General features: G+C 37.0%; 1 protein-coding gene across 12 annotated transcripts in view; it reads right to left on the reverse strand.

Annotated features, from left to right (window-relative positions):
* The window catches only part of si:ch211-272n13.3 (coiled-coil domain-containing protein 144A), a 140,181-nt gene that overhangs the window by 46,453 nt on the left and 74,197 nt on the right, over positions 1 to 19,531 (reverse strand). For 10 of the 12 annotated variants that reach the window (XR_009446885.1, XR_009446884.1, XR_009446883.1 and 7 more), the window contains 7 exons: positions 17,373 to 18,482; positions 14,788 to 15,074; positions 6,529 to 6,556; positions 4,577 to 4,718; positions 3,707 to 3,920; positions 1,890 to 2,073; positions 593 to 727 (listed from right to left, as the gene is read on the reverse strand). Coding sequence is in view for 4 of the 12 variants with exons in the window: in XM_048548492.2 (XP_048404449.2) it covers positions 593 to 727; positions 1,890 to 2,073; positions 3,707 to 3,920; positions 4,577 to 4,718; positions 6,529 to 6,556; positions 14,788 to 15,074; positions 17,373 to 18,482 (2,100 nt within the window). In the remaining 8 variants the exon portion in view is untranslated. The remainder of the gene's footprint in view (positions 1 to 592; positions 728 to 1,889; positions 2,074 to 3,706; positions 3,921 to 4,576; positions 4,719 to 6,528; positions 6,557 to 14,787; positions 15,075 to 17,372; positions 18,483 to 19,531) is intronic. The other 2 variants (XR_009446886.1, XR_009446888.1) reach the window with 2 other exon arrangements.

Here is a 19,531-nt window from a genome sequence, read left to right on the forward strand (position 1 = left end):
CTTTTGTTGAAACTTTCTCAAAAACAATAAAGCAAATTGCTCTACACTTAAAATACCCTACAGACGGCAACAGTAGATTGCTTTTCTAAGGTGTACAATTAATACAGGTAGTCCAAGGGTTACAAACAGATTCAGTTACCGAGTTTGCTCGCAAGTCAATTTGTATGTGAATTGGAGCAATGCAAGGCAATACAAAAGGAGCCATCCGTAAGTACAGGAAATATTCACATGTTGGGTCTTTAGAATTACATCCATGCATAAGATCATGCTCGTTAAATACAAGCGTATTTGTAAATCGGGGACCCCCCAGTGCTTTTCCTATGGAGAGAAACAAACTCAAAACATTAACTTTGTCCAACACTCCACACATGTGCCAGACCTGCCAAGTTCCTCCAGCACTTTTGGATTTATTTCAAGTTTCCAGCATCTGCAGTAAATTAAAATTGAAGTTCCGAGAAATTCGAATTTCTTAGATTATAGCACAGTACTTATAGAGGTCAGATGCTCAAGAAATAGAACTTATTGTTCTCACCACTTCCATTAGCACAAGCATGTCTAATTTTTAGATAATCTGAGGTCATTATTTACATACCACTGCATTTTGTGATGCTTTCTTGTCTTCCTTTTTTATTTCATGATTTCTTTGAAGATGGCTGTTGAGGACTTCTCTATGAACAGACTGTTCCCGGTTGAATTGCTGCTGTAATTCATTATGATCTTCATGAAGCTAAACATGTTAAACAAAGTTTAATTAATCTGTCCTTACAAAAAATATTTCAGGATTAATAACTTAAATCAGGTTCTGTATTTTCTAGGCACATGACACTGAACAAATGTTTCTATAATGCATATATTTTACAAGTATAATTTTTTGCTTTTAAGAAAAGGCAATATAACTTTGATTAGGGATTAAAGTATTAAATACAAGATAAATAGAAACAACTGATTGAGAAAATAATAATTCTGGAATACGCACAAATATTGCAAAAATGTTCATTTAATTTGAACAATAGAAAGCGAGGCGAGGCGGCGCGAGGAGAGAGAAAAATACTCTCAGTAAGCCAGACATGAACGGACTATTAGAAGTCACAGGTATTTCTAAAGTGCAGTCACTATCCACTTTGTTTGACCCTTGTATAGTAAGGTAATTTAATTTGTGGAATCTCTTTCCAGTAATGAATGGGACAGAAAATTTGTTTTAAAATGGCGTTTGCGGGGACGACAACAATTTGTTGAGTACTTTTACTGGTCATGACAATGAGTAGTCAATTACTTCGAATTATGCACAGTTAAAACTAATTAAATTTCAGGGCCAAATGGTGCAGAATCCCATTACAGTGCGATCTTTGCACTTCTGGGCATTACCTAAGTAGCACTAAAAAGCAGCTTATGCGTGAAACTAAAGGTTTTATTTTCTGCATATACAAGGTACCTTTGACATAGAAGTATGTAACAGTTTAATATGCTTCAAATTGCCTTTTAGATTTCCTTCACCTTGGTCTAACTGCAAGTGGTTTAGAGAATGCAGCTGGAGAGAAAGCAGAGTGTCTCTAATTTAGAACTTGACTTGAAACACTAACTCTGCTTTTCTCCATTGATACTGCCACATCTGCCAAGGTCCTCCAGCAACTTCTGTTTGTGTTTCAGATTTCCAGCATCAGCATCTTTTAGTTTGGTTTGTGTAAGGTATCAGTTAAAGCACATTCTTCAAAAATTTTAAACAATAAATGTTACAGAACTCATTTAAAGTTTTTCTTTAAGTACCTGCATAATTTAGTAATAACTTAGTTTTCACATGTTCGAAAACCTATTGCATCTATGTTTTCTGGGATGAAATTCAAGAGTCTTTTTATTTAATTACATCATTATTTTGAAATAAGTCTAACAACCTGTTCTATATTGGTGATCAATGATTTCCTTTCCATTTCCAGGTTTCTTATTATTAGTTCCAATTCTTGCTTTGCTTTCAGTTCCTCACAGTACTGCAACTCCTTTTTTTGGAGCTGTTCACGGCTCTTTTCATATAACATTTCTGCAATCTTCCGTTTCTCCTCCTCTTGTTTCAGACTAAATCTTCATTCAAAAACATTAATGGTCATTAGATACAAGAACTGTGATGTAAATAATATCAATACACTTCACAAATTTAATCAAATTCTGTTTTGTATACATTATACCATCCCTGCAAGGATAACCAAAAAGCTTGGAAAAGGTTATTCTACAGATCATCATCCTATAAACAGTGCAGAATATTATTGTCTTACTAATGAACCAAAGATAACAGACTTGTTTCTCCCCTATACTTCGGGGCAACTGATACCAGGATCATTACCAGTCTTCATAAATGCAAATGCTTTGGGGACATCTTCAAGGCATGAAAAGGCCCTATATAAATACAACTGCTTTCAGGAATTTGGAGGCTTCTTGAAAAATACTTATTTGTCATTACCTTAACGTTGCATAGGAAGAAAATGCATCAGAGAATATGGCATTTTTCTACTGTTTAAAATTAATGAAATGGGAAACTGCAGGGCATTTGATACACATTTGTTTGGATATAGGGACTTTTCTCGGGGAGGAGATTCTCAAATACCCACTATATATTGTGTTGTGTACTGAGACCGAATAGATATTGACTAAGCTAATGATCAATTTTGGGTGAAAAATTTTGTGGCACCCATCATCCATTTCAGTTTCTCCCAAAAGACAGAAAAAAGGAACTACTATAAGTAGCAAACTTTTTTTTTGATAGCAAGCTTTATGAAATAATGACAAGCCTAACATTAATTGGTTAAGGAAAGATGTGAATGCAAATTTATATGAAATCAAGACAAATGTGAAAGGTTTCAAATACATTTGCTGACTAATGACAACGGTACACAAATTGGAGGGGGAGGGCTATATTTATATAGAAGGAAGGCATCAGGTGGGAACCTAGCCAGCTTCTTGGCTCTGGTTTGGTAAGGTCCAGGGCAAGTCACTTGTGGATGGTCTGCAGCCAATTGATACCTTTAAGTTGGCAATTAATGCTCACTTATGGGTCATGTCTGACTATTGCAGGTGGACCTGTCACACAGAGGGCCTGAAAAGAAAAAAACCTTGGTGGTGTTTGATTGAGGACTTGGTGTTAAGCACTCAGCGTTACACTGAAGGATGCAGCAATGGGAAATGCAGACCATAAGCTGAAAGCCACCTCCACTGCCTTATTATAAAGTGTGAAGCTGGATGAACACGGCAGGCCAAGCAGCATCTCAGGAGCACAAAAGCTGACATTTCGGGCCTTTTGTGCTCCCGAGATGCTGCTTGGCCTGCTGTGTTCATCCAGCTTCACACTTTATTATACTGGATTCTCCAGCATCTGCAGTTCCCATTATCTCCACTGCCTTATATCCTTGTTTCTTTGTTTTGATCCTCATTCCACCCAGTCACCCTTTGCTTGCATTTCTCACTGATCTTGGTTGGTAGCTCTTCAGGAGGGTGGCATTTCTGTCTCTGGAATCCTTAAATCCAGGAAGGCTTGCCACTGGCCATTCAAGTGCGTTACTGGCACTTCATATGGCAGGGCTTTCCCAAGGGAAGCAACATAGGACTCTTATCAGCTAGCGAGACCTTTGCTGTAACTCTGATTTTAGAGATGTATCAAAACTCAAAATCGATCAAGATTTGAGAAAACTATATCAACGAATAGTATATACTAGAACGTTACTTGACACTATTAAAGTCAGTATCTCTCTCCATTTTCTGGCACTCCAGTTTGGATTTCATTTCTCTAGCTTTGTCCAATGCTTGATGGAGCTCTTTTCGTTCATTCTCCAGGTATTTTACTTTTTCTGAAAGTAAGGCATAACGTTTCTTTTCTCGTTCAACTGCTCGCTCGTATTCATGAACCAGATTTTGAATTTTCAGTAAACTTATGGAGTCTGTAATTGGAAAAAAGACATATTATAAAAATGAATTATTTGACGAATACATTTGAAAGGACATAATTTTAACTTTTTGATTAATTGTGAGTAAATTGACACCACGCGTGATGCATTGCATTTATTTGTTTCTCAGATAGGTCACAGAATGAAAATTTAAGAACAGATTTGAATTCCAGCAGGGTAATGAAACACCTGCAGAACAACAAACCAGCTCGGCAAGCCAACCAAGCTCAACAGATCGGAATTCCGTCACAAAGGGACTTGTTTTGTTTGACAATTTCTTGCATTATTCACACATATCTTACTTGCCTGGTATTAAGTTTTCAGTTATAATAAAAATTCCATAATCTAGGTAAAAATTGAAACTGGCAAGATTCATTCTTATTTGCTTATTGTAACCCCTCCTCATAATAAGGGGAACAAAGTTGAACAGTACCATTGACCAACTTTGCATTCAATGCATTAAGTCTCCAAATGAAAGCAAAATAAGAGAAAGAAGTTGAGTCTGAAGAAGGGTCTAGGCCCAAAACGTCAGCCTTTCTGCTCGGCCTTCTGTGCTCATCCAGTTCTACACCTGGTTATCTCAGATTCTCCAGCATCTGCAGTTCCTACTATGTCTAAGAGAAAGAGGATTCTGGATTTACCCTCCTTACCTATTGCCTCTGTATCCAGCTGTGCAATTAGCAATGGAGTATTTTTATATGCAGAACTAGGAGATTCTGATCCATCGGTACCAGTATCAGAAGACTGTGTGAGATCATCCAGATCATCAGAAATATTTACTGGTCTAGTGAACTAAAAACAGGTAAACAGAAAATTGGAATTGTGAACATATCAATAAAGTGAATACCTACTGTACAGTAAAATGTAGCATTGGAAACACTGGACAGGTTAAGTAGTAGTTGTGAAGACAACGACCTACTGTTTCTAATTAATGGCCTCTCAGTGGAAGAGGAAAGTGGAACGGGGGGAAAAAAAAGCTAATTAAAATGGCAGAAGGGCAAATGAAGTGATAATGAAACAAGAACAGAAACCTGTTATTTGCAAGTGAATTACATTTAAATGCAGTTAATACTGTATAACAGTCATTTCTTGAAAAGCCTGCAGAGGACGGCGATGGGCAGGAGTTATTGCCATCCCAGCCTTGCTCTTGTAGTCTACATCCCTTTTAATAAAGCTGAGAACACTGCATTCCTTACTTCCTGCTCTCTCTACCTGTCCTGATAATTTCAATATCCGTGCACATACACAACCAAGTCCCTGGAGCCTATTCTCTACTTAGAATCAGACCTATTTTATATTGTTTTACAATGTTCCTACGACAAAAGATTACCACCTTATTCTTTCCTGCCACCTATGCACCAACTCCATCAACTTTTGTCAGTACCCTTTTGAAGTTCCACACTACCTTCCTCACAGTTAATAATTCTTCCAAGTTTAGTGTCATCTTGGAAACTATCACCTGTGCAGCAAGATTGAGATCATTAAAACTTATGGAGGAAAGCCAAGGGTTCCTACACTGATCCCTGGTGAACTTCACTACAAACCTTCCTCCAGTCCAAAACAAAATCCATTGACCATTACTCACCACTTTCTATCACTCAGCCCATTTAGAATCCACACTGTCATAGCCCCTTTTATACCACTGCCGACAAGTTTCTTCGTAAGTCTGTTAATGAGGCACTATATCAAATGCCTTCTGGAAATCCATGCATACCATATCAAAGCGTCATTCTCATGAACTTTGTCCATTACCTCTTCAAAGAGCTCCAACAAGTTAGCAAAACAAGATTTCCTCTTTACTAATCCATGTTGGCTCTTCCTAATCAACCCATAATCTTTGAGGTGACCATGAGATTCTGTCTCGAATAACTCTTTCCAAAAGATTCCACACTGCTGAAGTTAAACAAATGGGTCTTTAATTGCTCCAATTATTCTTACAACTTTTTTTGCCCCCCCCCGAACAAAACCTTAACGTTGGCATTTCTTCAAACTTCTGGCACCTCCCCAGAGTCCATGGAATACTGAAATATCATAGCCAGTGTCTCCACATGTTCTACTCTGACTTACTTGAAAATCCTTGGATACATTTCATCTGGCCCCAATGCCTTGTTAACTCAAGAGCCAACAATTCATTCATGACTTAGTAAATCCGTCTTCCTTGTTAATTTCAAACTCTTCAAGTGACAGATTCTTCCACTATCAGCATGGCCTGGGCAGCAACCTCATTTTTATTTTTGTAAAGACAGATGCAATCTATTCATTTAATATCTCAGCCATGCTCCTGTCTCAGCTGAGCCCTCTTTTAACCACTGTTACTGTTTATATGCCTATACAAGACTTTGGGATTCTTCTTTATTAGACTGCTAGCTTTTTCTCATACTTGATCTTTGCGTTTCTTATTTGCTTTTCATCCCAAGAAAGAAAAACTTGAATACCTGAGCATTTCAAGCCTGATACAAATTTCTGGCTATTAGCTCTTAAAGTTTATAAAACTGAATGCAATTGACTCTCAATTCACTGTGTGCAGTGTAAACCAATATATGTTTTGAGCTGAGCTTCTGTAAATGCAAATTCACTATGTGCTCACAAAACAGACAATTACCTTTTTACTTGCAGATGACTTGAAAGGTCTGAAAAAGATATTTAAGGCAGCAGATTGAACATTAAATTGTGAATCAAGTTCAAATGTAACCTGTTAGGTCAAAAGATAACACTATTTATTTTGTTCATAATTTAGCAGAGGATGTTAAAAAGGTTTTTTTTCAACTTGTCATGGATCAGCAATAGCATTCTCACCGTTCCATTTTAAAAGGTGAAGCAAAAATCTAGGCTAAATAACCGACTCTTTCACTTTCCAAGTAAACTCTCACGTCTGAAATAAAACAATGCAAAACTGCTTTCTGTTTTGAATGCCAACTAAAACAGATGCTCTCACTTTCTCTACAAGCAACAAATGAAACAGAAATTCAATCAAAATTAAAATATGCAGCTTCTGCAAATACATTTCATCAGCAATAAAGTAAAATTGCAATACTGAGGTACAGAGGGATCTGAGTCCTCAGGTACATGAAAAATGAAAATTTAGTAGGCAGTTACAGCAAATGATTAGGAAAGCCAGTGGAATTCAGGAATTTATAGCAAAACGTAAAAATAGGGGATATTTTATCACAGACACAGAGGGCATTGGTGAGTCATTTATTGCCAGAGGGCAGTTAAGAGTCAACCAGCTTGCTGGGGGTCTGAAGTCCCTAAATAGGTCAGACCATGGCAGACTTTCTTCCTTAAAAGGACATTGTGAGCCAGATGTTTTTCTTCAAAACGACAATGGACATGGTCACCATTTGTTTAGCTGTTTTTTAGAAACTGAATTTTTGGTAAGATTAAGGATATGGCCCCAGAACATTACTCTGGAGTTTTGTATTACTAAGCATATTAACTCATTGCCATCACCTCCCTTTTCAGTATTGAAGGAGGTAATGGCGAGTGAAGAAGAACGCAGATTAAGTAGAAAAATCAGCAAGTATGGAAACATGCCACCTTGAAATATAATATGCCTTATGAAGTAGAAGAATCAGTCAGCAAATGAGAATAAAAAGTTAGGCACTTCAAGAAAAGCACCAAGATAAGGCATCAAATTTTATAGTCATTTTGTTCCATTTAAAAATAAAAGTTCAATAGTTGTTTCTAACCAAGAGATCAATTTTTTTTTGAGTTAAGATCTGTTTAGGTGACTAATTTAAAACACAAAGTAAACCTCTCAGACTTCTTGAGTTCAACAACCTAACAACTCATCAGCCTTCAACATCTAGAATTTTGTGACTCAAATAAATCCCAGTAAACATATGTTATTATTCCAGAGAACATTGTAAGAAACCTGCTCAGCTAAAACTTAAAATTCATTCTGTATTATTTTAACCATTGTTATTTTCACTATGGATGTAATATCCAAATGTCTCACTGGAAATGACAAGTTCACAAATTAAGAGAATCAATGGAAAATTGCTCTACTTCAGGAGATTATTCAGAATTCTGCGAGATGCTCAAATAGGGCTCTGTAATGAATGATTTAAATACTATGCATTTCATTTCAATTCCAGTAAAAATGCTTACAGACACATAAAACCTCTGACCTAGAGTAGATTCTTCAGCTCTTTGAGCTTGACCCATCACTCAATATGATCGTGGCTGTTCCTCTATCTCAATGTCATAAATCTGCTATCCCCCCATACCCCTTGATGCCATTAAAGTTTAAAAACATTTTTTTTATTATAGTCTGAGACCTTGCCTCTATAGCCTTCTGTGGTAGAGAATTCTACAGCTCATCAGCAAAATTAAAGAGCTGGTCGTTGACTTGAGGAAGCAAGGTGAAGAGCAAGGGCATACCCTAGTCTACAACAACGGTACTGAGGTGGAGATGATCGAATGCATCAAGCCCAAGAATGGGCTTGATGTGACAGTGAAGAAAGAAAAACATCTCTACTTCCACTAAAGAAATTCTGCTTGTCTATAAGGACTCTTATTGATTTTTATAGATGCACCATAGAAAGCATTCGATCCAGATGCAACACGGCTTGGTACCGCAATTAACGTAATACTACATTAAATACTACAAACAGTTGTGAACATAGTCCAGTCCTTCACGCAAGCCAACCTGACATACATTAATACAAAACAGAGGTTGCTGGAAGCTCAGAAGATCTGGCAGCATCTGGCAAGAAAAAAAATCAGTTAACATTTCGGGTCCAATGACCCTTCCTCAGAACTACTTCCAGCAGCTTCTGTTTTTGTCCCTGATTTACAACATCTACAGTTCTTTTGGTTTTTACTTAAATCCACTGACTCCATCTATACCTCTCACTGCCTCAGGAAGGCACTCAAAATAATCAAAGACCCCTCCCACCCCAGTTATAATCTCTTCCAACCTCTTCAGACAAGCAGAAGATAAAAAAAGCTTAAAAATACGTACCAGATTCAAGATCAGTTCTTCCCCACTGTTATCACCTGAATAGATCTCTTAAATTTTAAAATTTAAATATTGAACTTACTCTATGTGCACCTTCTCTGCAGCCATAACATTGTATTCTTTGCTCTGTTCTATTACCCTAATGCACTTTGCATGATATGATCTGCCTGTACCACATGCAAAATAAAACCACTGTATCTCAATACCTGCGACGATAAATCTAAAAAAAAGGTTCATGACCCTTTGAGTGAAGAAATGTTCTCATCTCAGTCCTAAATGGCCTACCTCTTAGCCCAAGATTGTGACCCCTGGTTCTAGACTCCCCACCCAGGAGAAACATCTGTGTATCTAGTTTGTTTAGCCTTATCAGAATTTCATATGCTTCAATTAAATCCCCTCTCAACCATCTAATTTCTAATGAAAATATAGGATAGCCCTTGGTATCAGCTGACTGAATCTCTGCTGCACTCTTCTGCTTCCCTCCATTTCACCTAACGAAGGAGCAGCACTCTGAAAGCTTGCAATTTCAAACAGACCTTTTGGACTGTAACCTGGTGTTTTGTGACTGCTGCACTCCTATCAGTGTCATGTTTAACTGCAGCAAGACATCCCCATTTCGGAATTTAAATATCTGTAACAAAAGCCAGTATACCATTTGTCTTCCTAACTGCCTGTTGCACTTGCCTATCTACTTTTATTGTCTTGTGTACAAGGACTCCAAGATCTCATCGAACAATCATTTTCCCAATGTTTAAATAATACCCTTCCATTCTATTTAACTGTTATCTAATATAAAATTCTTTTTCAGAGATTTTCCAATACAGTTTGGCAGATCTGCATCTACCTCTCTTGCCAGTCCTTTATTACATTTCTCCAATTGGGTTTCTGCATTTCTCATGCCACTATAACTGCTTCCAGATTAATGAATATCATCCTGTGACTGGACTAATATAATGTTATTTCCTCCTAATAACCTCAACTTCCTTTCATCGTAAGGTCAGCAGATGACTGCATAACGCCTGAGACTCCTTCAGTTTCTAAGGAGTTGCTATGTCCAAATGCAAGAAGACCTAGACAATATCCAAGCTTGGGCTGAAAAGTAGCATCTAACATTCCTATCTCACAAATGCCAAGCAAATGACCATTTCCAACTCTCAATTCACCCACTGCTCTTTGTCATACAATTGCATTACCATCACTGAATCCCCCACTAACAACCTGGAGGTTACTACTGACCGGAAACTGAACTGGACTCACTACATATATACAGTGGCTACAAGAGCAGACCACAGGCTAGGAATACAACATCAAATAACTCACCTCCTGATTCCACAAAGCACTGTCTGCCATCTGTAAAGGCACACATCAGAAGGGTAATGGAATACTCTCCACTTGCCTGGATGAGTGCAGGTCCAACAACACTCAAGAAGCCTGGCAGTCTGGGTCAAAGCAGTCTGTTTGACTGGCATCACATTCACAAATATTCATTCCCCCCCACCACTAGTGTTCACTTGCAGCAGTATGTACTATCTACAAGATATACTGCAGAAATTTGTCAAACGTTCTGAGATAGCACCTACCAAACCTATGGCCACTACCATCAAGAAGGGCAAGAGCAGCAGGTGCAAAGGAACACCACCCCCTGCAAACTCCCCTCCAAATCATTCACCATGCTGTCTTGGAAATATTGCTGTTCTTTCAGACTTACTGGGTTAAAATCCTAGAAATCCCTCCACAAAGGCACTGTGGGTCTACCTACAGCACATGCACTACAGTGGTTCAAGAAGGCAGCACAGCACACCTTCAAGGGCAACTAGGAACGGGCAATAAGTGATGGCTCAGCTAGTGACGTCCACATTCACGAGTGAATTAAAAAAAAACTGAAAAAAGGACCTTTGCCCAAGTCTCCTCTTGACAGTCCCACTTTACCTTTCCAATCATTGCCCAATTTTTTTTCTCCAGCTGTCAAAACATTCATCTATATTTGGCACACCTCAAACTTAATTACTCTAATATTCTGCTGTCTACCTTATTACTCTTCACAATTTCAGCTCGTCCAAAACACTGCTCCATACATCAAATTTTATATCACTTCATACTCCACAAACCTTTTTGCTTACACTCAGGTTCCACCTCCCTGAATGTCTTGTCTTAAATTTTAAATCCATTAATCAGCTCAAGTAACTAGAAAATAAAGTAATATTTTCACAACTGTGTCTAATTATACAACTTGCAAAGAAAGCCAATCTGTAAAACAGACAATTTTACTAAACAGATCCCAAAAGAGTCATGCCAACCCTTGTGGATTTTGGCTGGTATTTGACTGTACTCATCTCACAAAGAAATCACAAGAGATCTATAAGCTTCAACGAACATTTCCATTGGCAAACAGAAAGACCTTGACAATGCAGGAGCAAACTACTGTAGACGCTGGAATCTTTACCAAAAACAACAAATGTTGATGATCACATCAAGTCAGACAGCATCCATGTAGAGACAGTAAGCTAATATTGAGTCTACATGATTCTTCTTCGAAGCTGAGGTAAAGTGAGGAGGGGACAGCATTCATGCTATAGTTTGGGGTGTGGGTAGTGGGTGTAGGGTGTTGGTGGAGAAAAGATGTTGATAACTCAGGTTAAGTGATCAGAACGTGAGAATGACAGAACAATGGTTTGTCTTCTGCCAGATTTCAAAGCACAGACTCTGGCAGGGGACAGAAGACATGATTCTCGCATTCCGTCACCTAATCTGAACTATCAGCCATCCACTCCACTACTCCCAAACTAAAACATAAATGCTGTCTCCTCCAAACTTCACTTCAGCTCTGAGAGTCATCTAGGCTGAAAACATCTCCATGGATGCTCTCTGACAGGCCATGATCCAGCAATTGTTGTTTTCAATACACCCTGACAATGGTCTCCTGAAGATGTGTCCAGTAGAAATAACCTAACCATGAGAACTATCTAAACTAATGGTTGAGACCTAACGAAAGTTCAGCAAATTAACCACAGGGTGCAAAAGATGTCTATGAGAAGAAAGTAAGTAGAATGAGTCTGGACTCTTTAGATTGTAAAAGACTTGGCTGATTTGAAGATGCCACAGAGAACAGAGGCAGTAAGTTTGGAACTCACTGTGAAGGTCAGTAGGAAGACTGCAGTACTACATTTCTGGATGCGGCACTAGACAAGGTTTAGCAATCTAACTGGGGAGAAACGTGGGTGGAATAGCATATTCAAGAACACCTTAAATGTGCATCTTCCCCAAATTGCAACTCTACCTAAAGTGTTAACTGCTGTACTTCATTCTTCATACCAATTTCCCTTTCAAGTGCAATCATCCATCTGTCTGATGATTTAGTATGGACACTTAGCTTCAAACTACTGCAGGTAAACCTAATCCTTAGTGTGATCCTCTGGAAATGTTGTCTCTGACTGTTACCTACTCCACTGTTCTTGTCTCTTTACACATAGCACGAGAGAAAGCAGAGTTCAGAAGGTGTCCCTACAGTCATCTCCATTCCTAATGTTGCAGAGACACTGGAAATAAATGAAATCTCAGTGAGGCTGACCTGTTGACAAATATCACACAACATGAAATTTAACACATACCCATATTGATTTGATGTTAGTAGCCTCTGAAATTTGACAGTATGGATAATGACAATTTAGCATAATCTTATCTTGACAGTTCAAATTTATATCTTTTAACTCAGAGGCCCTTCATGTATAATAACAGGTGTTGCAGGTGGAGGAAGACGACTTCTCAAAAGGAAGTCAAATATTTGACGGTCACTTACACAAAGTACTCCAGAACAAATGCATGTGCCTTAGTAGCAGCAGCAAGGCAAGTCTTTGGATTCTCACATGGCATCTCCCCCAGTTAAGTGATCTTCCTCTCAACTGCTCTTTGTAGTTCTGCATAGTCAGCCAAAATTTTATTGATACATTGATCACTGTTCCCTAAATGTCTAATACTGAAACTTGATCTACTTAGCCTACCCCTTTCTCAAGAACCAGGTCTCGCAGTGCCTCCTTTCCTGCTGGGGCTGAAAAATTCCATCAAGTGTAGGAATGAGAATGGACATGGTAATCATCGTTAGTCAAAATAGGTGTTCCTCCAAAGACTAAGTGGATAAATGAAGCCTGGTAGAATGGATCATGTAGCGCAAGTAGAACAAGAAGAGAGAGGAGCTATCAAGACATTTGCAGGATAGGATGATCAGCAAACGTTTAATATTTCCTTTGAATTTCTGAAGTCTCCAGAGATGAGTAGGGTAAATGTCATGGCAGCAACAATTTTGAGAAAGATAATTATGAGGCTTGAAAAAACCTAAGTTCCTTTCCTACCATTCATTCAGGGAAAATTCATGACGGTAGTGCGAGGGGATAGGAGAGGGGGTGACAATATTAATTCAAAGAAAAATATAGAAAGCAACTTTATAAAAATCTGAAAGGGAGTGCATATGTTTTAGAAGCGGAAAACTGCATTCAAAGCAGATAGCAGATTCAATTTACACTTCAGGTTACTATTAGAAACACACAAACTCAGTCACAGATGCAAACATACAGACATATCACTGCTGTCCAACTATTTTCCAGAGTAATTTTGGGAATACATTTAAGACTTTGGCTGCTGGCATATGCATTAATATTTGGGAAACTTAGCCTTTCAACTGCTGTCATGTCCCCAAAAGTTTGGTTTCTCTATATCAATACATATGGTAAGTTTTTAATTCACGCTTTATGATGCTGAAACAAACACTATTACAGTAATTAAGCTGACAATGAAACCAGATAACTCTATTGAGTATTTCAAATAAAATTTTAAAGGAGGAATGCAACTATTGCAGTGAATTGAACCTTATTTCAAATGGAATGAAATCTCAACTGTCCACTAAGGGTGAGTGTAATATGAAAGACAGATTTGGGCAGTCTCCATTCAGATCCAACTGAATGGCAATCTGCTTAGAGCACAGATAAGTCAGAGTTAGACCCAAAATGTTAACTTCACTCTTTTGCTCACAGATGCTGATTGATCAGCTGTTTCTAGTATCTTTTGGATTACAAAACGGTTTCCAATTTGGGACCATTTTAGAAACTCTCAAACTAAGCTCATGCAAGAAATGGAAAATCTCATTAGCTCAATAGTACTGGGGGTAATGCACAGTATGGCAACACAATTTGGCCTTAACCTTGCAGATCTTTGTGTCACACCTGATCAAAAAGTATTTGATGCTAAGACTTGGCTAACAGAGAAAAAAAAAGAGTTCTAAGAGCCAATCCAAGCAAATCCCACTTTTCTCAACAGAAAATATTTTTAAAAAATAAACAAACATTCTGATACTAATCGTTATAGTACATATATTTTATCAATAACTTCAATTTTATATTATCATCTTCACAGGTTAATAATTTCATATGAAAACAAACTTTAAAAACTATTTATTTTTCTTTTCTATTGGTGTCTACTATCTAGATTTAAAAGCTAATCTTTTGACTATGCAAAATGACCTGGCCTCATCCTAAAATTAATCATATTAAATATTTAAACTTTGGTAGGGTATTACTTGGAACATGCTAATAGCTTGAATAGCACAATAAGGATTCAATTAACTTTAAAATTAAAACAGAAGTTACTATCTGTAAGGTATGCTTAGCTAATTACTTTTAAAAACAATATTGATGCAGCACATCGTTTTGATTGTATCTATGTTGTATGTCACACATTAGACTTGCCTTTTTAAAGTGAATCTGAAGCAGTAAAACAAGTGGGGACTATCAGGACATTACACTGCAGCTGTCAAACAATTTGCCACGTTGGTGCTAAATACTAACATTAAATGAAAAAGATTTTGTTAAGATTATTAAAGTACTAAATCATATAGAATAATTAACTCACCCTTTGAAAACAGGTTTTCTTGTTCCGTCTTTCTTAAAATTTTCCCTCTGCTTTTCTTTGTCCAACTTCAAAGTTGGATTGGTTTGTGACTGTTTCAATGAATCTCTGTGTTCCTCAGCTAACTTCAAACCTGGTCTTTCATTATTTTGTAGCTGGATGGATTTCTCATGGGGTAGTTTCTGCTTTATGCTCCAGCTGTTCTCATCTTCTGTTGAGTCAGAATTGCCTAATTTATCATCTTTGTTTCTTCTTTGATTTTGAAAATGTTTATTTTTTTCATCTTCGACCTGAAAACATGCAAAAGTTTTTTTTTTAAAATGGTCAACAACCTTTACTGAGTAGCCAAAATTAGTCTTTAAAGTATTACTTCAATATTGCTAGTGTAATCACACTAATGTCAGTTTCACAAATTTACTGTATTTGGAATCAATATCTCCTCTAGAAGGTAGTCACACAAATCACAATGTTTCAATTCCACTTTGTGCAGTGTGCATTAAATAAAATTCTTTCAACCGTACCAAAACACAGAGCTTGGAGTGCATTAAAACTCCATTCCAACTAACCACCTTAAAAGGATTTTTATATCATGCATTTAAAAAAAATGCATCATATGACCTAAGACATCATCTGTACAATCAGATATTATACTGTATTAGAACAGTATTTCAGAACATATCTCAAAGTTTGCGGGCAAACAAAATTGACTTGAAATTACATCAAGTACTAAATTCTGCCCCTCATGAATGGGCAAAGACATTAATCTGTTTAAAACAATCTCAAATTATACCTGAATTCAGAACTACCAAATACTGTGAGATTTCAATAACAGTTAAAGTGCCTAAAATGGGATTTTAAAAAGTTACAGGCATGGAGTTCCTGTTAAGGCAAATTCAGCAAAACGCAATCACATTGTGACTAATGCCCTACCAGTGTTGCCTGGGGAGTTACACCACTAACCACATTTGTACAAGCCTGAACTTAATTTTTTTAGGAATAAGTGCATTTAGTATAAACCAACTGTTGTTGTTTAGGGAGATACCCAGGTGTAAAGTAAGTTACAGGAATTTAAAGTGCTACAATCACTTTTCATTTCATTCTGCCCAGATTAAGTTAGTGCCTCAGTGAAAATTCATCAGACATGCTCCTGTGCATACAGATCTTTGTTCAGAGTGGCAATGGTCTTGCCTTTTTCAAAAGTTTTTTGGTAAGATGTGGGCACTGAGAGTTGGCCAAACCTAACTGCCCTTGAGCTGAATGGTTTGCTAGGCCATTTCAGATGGCAGTTAAGAGTCAGCCATATTGCTGTGCATTTACAGTACCATATAGGTAGGACTAGGTAAGGACAGCAGATTTCCTTCTCCAAAAGGATACTTGTGAACAACATAGAGACTAATGACAATTGATAATGGTTACATGGTTGTCATTAGGCTAACTTTTAATTCCAGATTTTTATTGAACTCACTGAATCATCTGCCATGGTGGGACGGGAATCCATTTCCTTGGAACGCACTGGATTATTACTGATTACTACTCCTACACTGCCTCCTATTTTCTTCTTTCAATGCTTTCATTCCGTCCCTTTTCTGACAGTTTATAGTGGAATATTCAAATGTGCGAAGAGTAATTTAGATAAAGCTTCCACCAATAACTGCATACTCAACTCACAAAAAAGTGTTATTTTTACATTTGCATCATGATCTGAATTTTCAGTCGCTTGGAATAACCGATGCCAGGTACACTGAAATCTATTCTACGTTTATAAAAAATAACAAAGCGACAAACCAAGAGAAATCAGAAAGCTAGAGTGCCTACTTTAATCTGAAGGGTGTGATGGTGACGTAAAAACAAATAATTCATGAAAGAACAGGGAAAAAGGTCAATTACTGCAAAGATGAAACTACAGAAATGCAAGGTGCAGTGTCAAATACACAGACAGGGTTCATTCAAATGTATAAAATAGAAACAAGTTTCAAAAATACACACATACGTGGTTGCAGTACGATTCTTTTCGTACCAGGCTACCACTACTTGTGATTTTCCAAATAATACACCAAATAATAATGCCACTCAGCAGGCAAATTGTACATGACTTAACGCTAAGCTCCGCACTCCCCACCGGAATACAGCTTTGAATTAGGTTTCCTGTAACTTCATAGGCCAGCAACAGATTGCGCTTTATCTTCAGCCATATATATTGCAATTTTTGCATAACAAATCTTCAATTCTGGCATGAAAAAAAATTATGGTTTTATCATCAAAATCCAATTGATTTTATGTTGAAAAAGTAAGCAACACCATTAAAAATGGTTTAGCATAATATAAGTGAAATTACAATTAACTCCACTACACTGTAATTCAAATATTTCTACCTGACTCAATGATTAAAAACTTACCCAGCAGAAACAAATTATCATTTCCTTTCTCAACACAACAGGAATGCAACAAGTTGAAAAGTCATCACCAGAAAACCAAGAAATGTTAGTTTCAAGCACGCTTCGTGTCAAAGTAGTTGAAATGAGGAAAATATGAAAGGCAAAATAGGAGTGCTTACATACATAATGGGGGACTATTACGGAAACATCTACCTCTTTTTGTAGCTGTGCTTTCTTTTTCTCCAAAGCCAGGAATACTACTTTCAGCATTCCTACCTCATTCTTAAATCGTTGCATATCTCCCTCTAAGTCTTCATCCAAGTATGGAGTTGCAGCTACTACAGAGGGCAACTGGATGTTTCTTGGACTGTGTTCCAAATCATCTATTTGGACCTGGAGATTTCTTATATTAAGATGAGTGGTACAGTTGGACACATCTTCACTTCTGGTTGGCGAATACTCAACCAATTCTGCACTATGCTTCAGAGGTTTTTCTGAAAAATCAGGATTCTTGTTATAAGAACTTGCTTTATCAGTACCAGTGTGTAATTTAAGTGAATCATCATCTGCAGAGTCTACATCAGTAACATAACCAACAACATCAGTTTCTTGTTCCTTTAACATGGACAATTCCACCTTTTTTACATGATATTCTTTAGTTGTCTCCCATGTCAACTCTTTTGACAAACTAACTTCCTCAGGTGCACAAGCATGTTCCAAACTATTTTCATCGATATTTACTGCTAGTTTTGATTCAGGCACTCGATGGAATGTTTGATGCTCATCTCTCACATCTGTCGGCTCTGTACACAAATCTTCTAATTCCTTTTGCTCTGGAATTTGAAGATGAACTTTGTGGTCATATTCATCACATCTACTCTCCTCTTCTTGTTCTTCTATAACAGTGTCTTCATTATTCTTAAGACCTGCAATTACAACTTCTTTATCAGATTCATTGTTCAGGTGTTTTCCACTAAAATCTTCTGAATATTCCATGGTATTTGCACCATTCTTGCTCAGTCGAAGTTCTTCAAACCTTTGTTTCAGTTCAACTGTCAGACTTTCTAGATGAGATGCTATTTCGCCCTTTCCATTTTCAATCCAGACTTTCAAAAATCTTTTCTCCAAGGCCAGTTCACTCATTTTATTTATCCCCATATCTTCAGCAGCACTGTTGCTACTATCAAAATCAGGCACTTCATGCAGGTCGACTTTTTCAGCCTTTTGGTCAGCCAAAACTCCTTCATGGGTTTGATGTGTAAATTGGGAGCTCTTGGAGGGCAATTTGTCATCGACACTGGTTGTTTCTAAAATATGTTTATCCTTGTGAAAGCATGCGAAACAGGTAGAGAGAGATCAGGCATCATTACCAATCAATGATCAGTATGCACTGGATTATGCAAAAAAACACTTCTTAATAATTAATAAAGTAGTACATTAGATTTGTAAACAAAGAAATACCACACACAACATACTCAATGCATCTATTATTTTACAACCTTAAGAACCTGAAATATACAGAAATAAAATGTTTAGCTTAAATTAGAGACACATGAAGTAACTCATGAGGAGATGTTGGGTATTGGGTCTCAATACTTCCCAATTGATTTCTATCATTTGTACTGTTATCTTCAAATCCAGTACTGTATTTGCATAATATCAGCCATGACAATGATTTGCCATTTAATTTCAGCTATATGGAACATTTCCTTATTTTGTTGAATGGCTTCATTCTGTAGTTTATATTAATAATATATGCCTCCTTTCTTCACACAATTTAGTATACAGGTTAAAAGATAGTTAAACATAGCAGGTGGATTTTTTTTAAAAGACAACATTTTTTGACTATTCATTGCCTTCCTCATTTTTACTTAACTTTAGAGGAATAAATCAAACTTTCTTTAATGATTTACTTGTATATGTTGAATTCACTGTATTATTTCTACTTTTGGACAGAACTAGACCCTGTGATCATATCAGAAGTCAGCAGTTCTTTAAAGAATCATCCAACAGTCTTCCATGTGATAATTCTCCAATGAATAAAGCCATTCTAACATCTCACTGTTTAAAAAAATTATAAAGTAAATAACTCAATGAATAGTGGTCACCAAAATGAAGTCAGAAGTACTTCAAAGCAGTTTCTTTTTCAAAAAGACATGCAGTAAAATGCAAAAGCAAATCACTTCATTAAAAAAATTTGAACAACAACATAATAGGTGCAATTTACACTATTTTCTTTGAATGCCCAGTCTTCACGACCTATTGCAGTACTATACGATAACTCACTTGGTTGGCCCTAAATTAATCAAAAAATCTAACTGTAATAAAGAATTGGAAGCAAATTATTTGAAACTCTTGTATATTTCACCCCC

This window comes from Stegostoma tigrinum, chromosome 18, assembly GCF_030684315.1.
Source record: "Stegostoma tigrinum isolate sSteTig4 chromosome 18, sSteTig4.hap1, whole genome shotgun sequence".
In the NCBI taxonomy this organism is placed as follows: domain Eukaryota; kingdom Metazoa; phylum Chordata; class Chondrichthyes; order Orectolobiformes; family Stegostomatidae; genus Stegostoma; species Stegostoma tigrinum.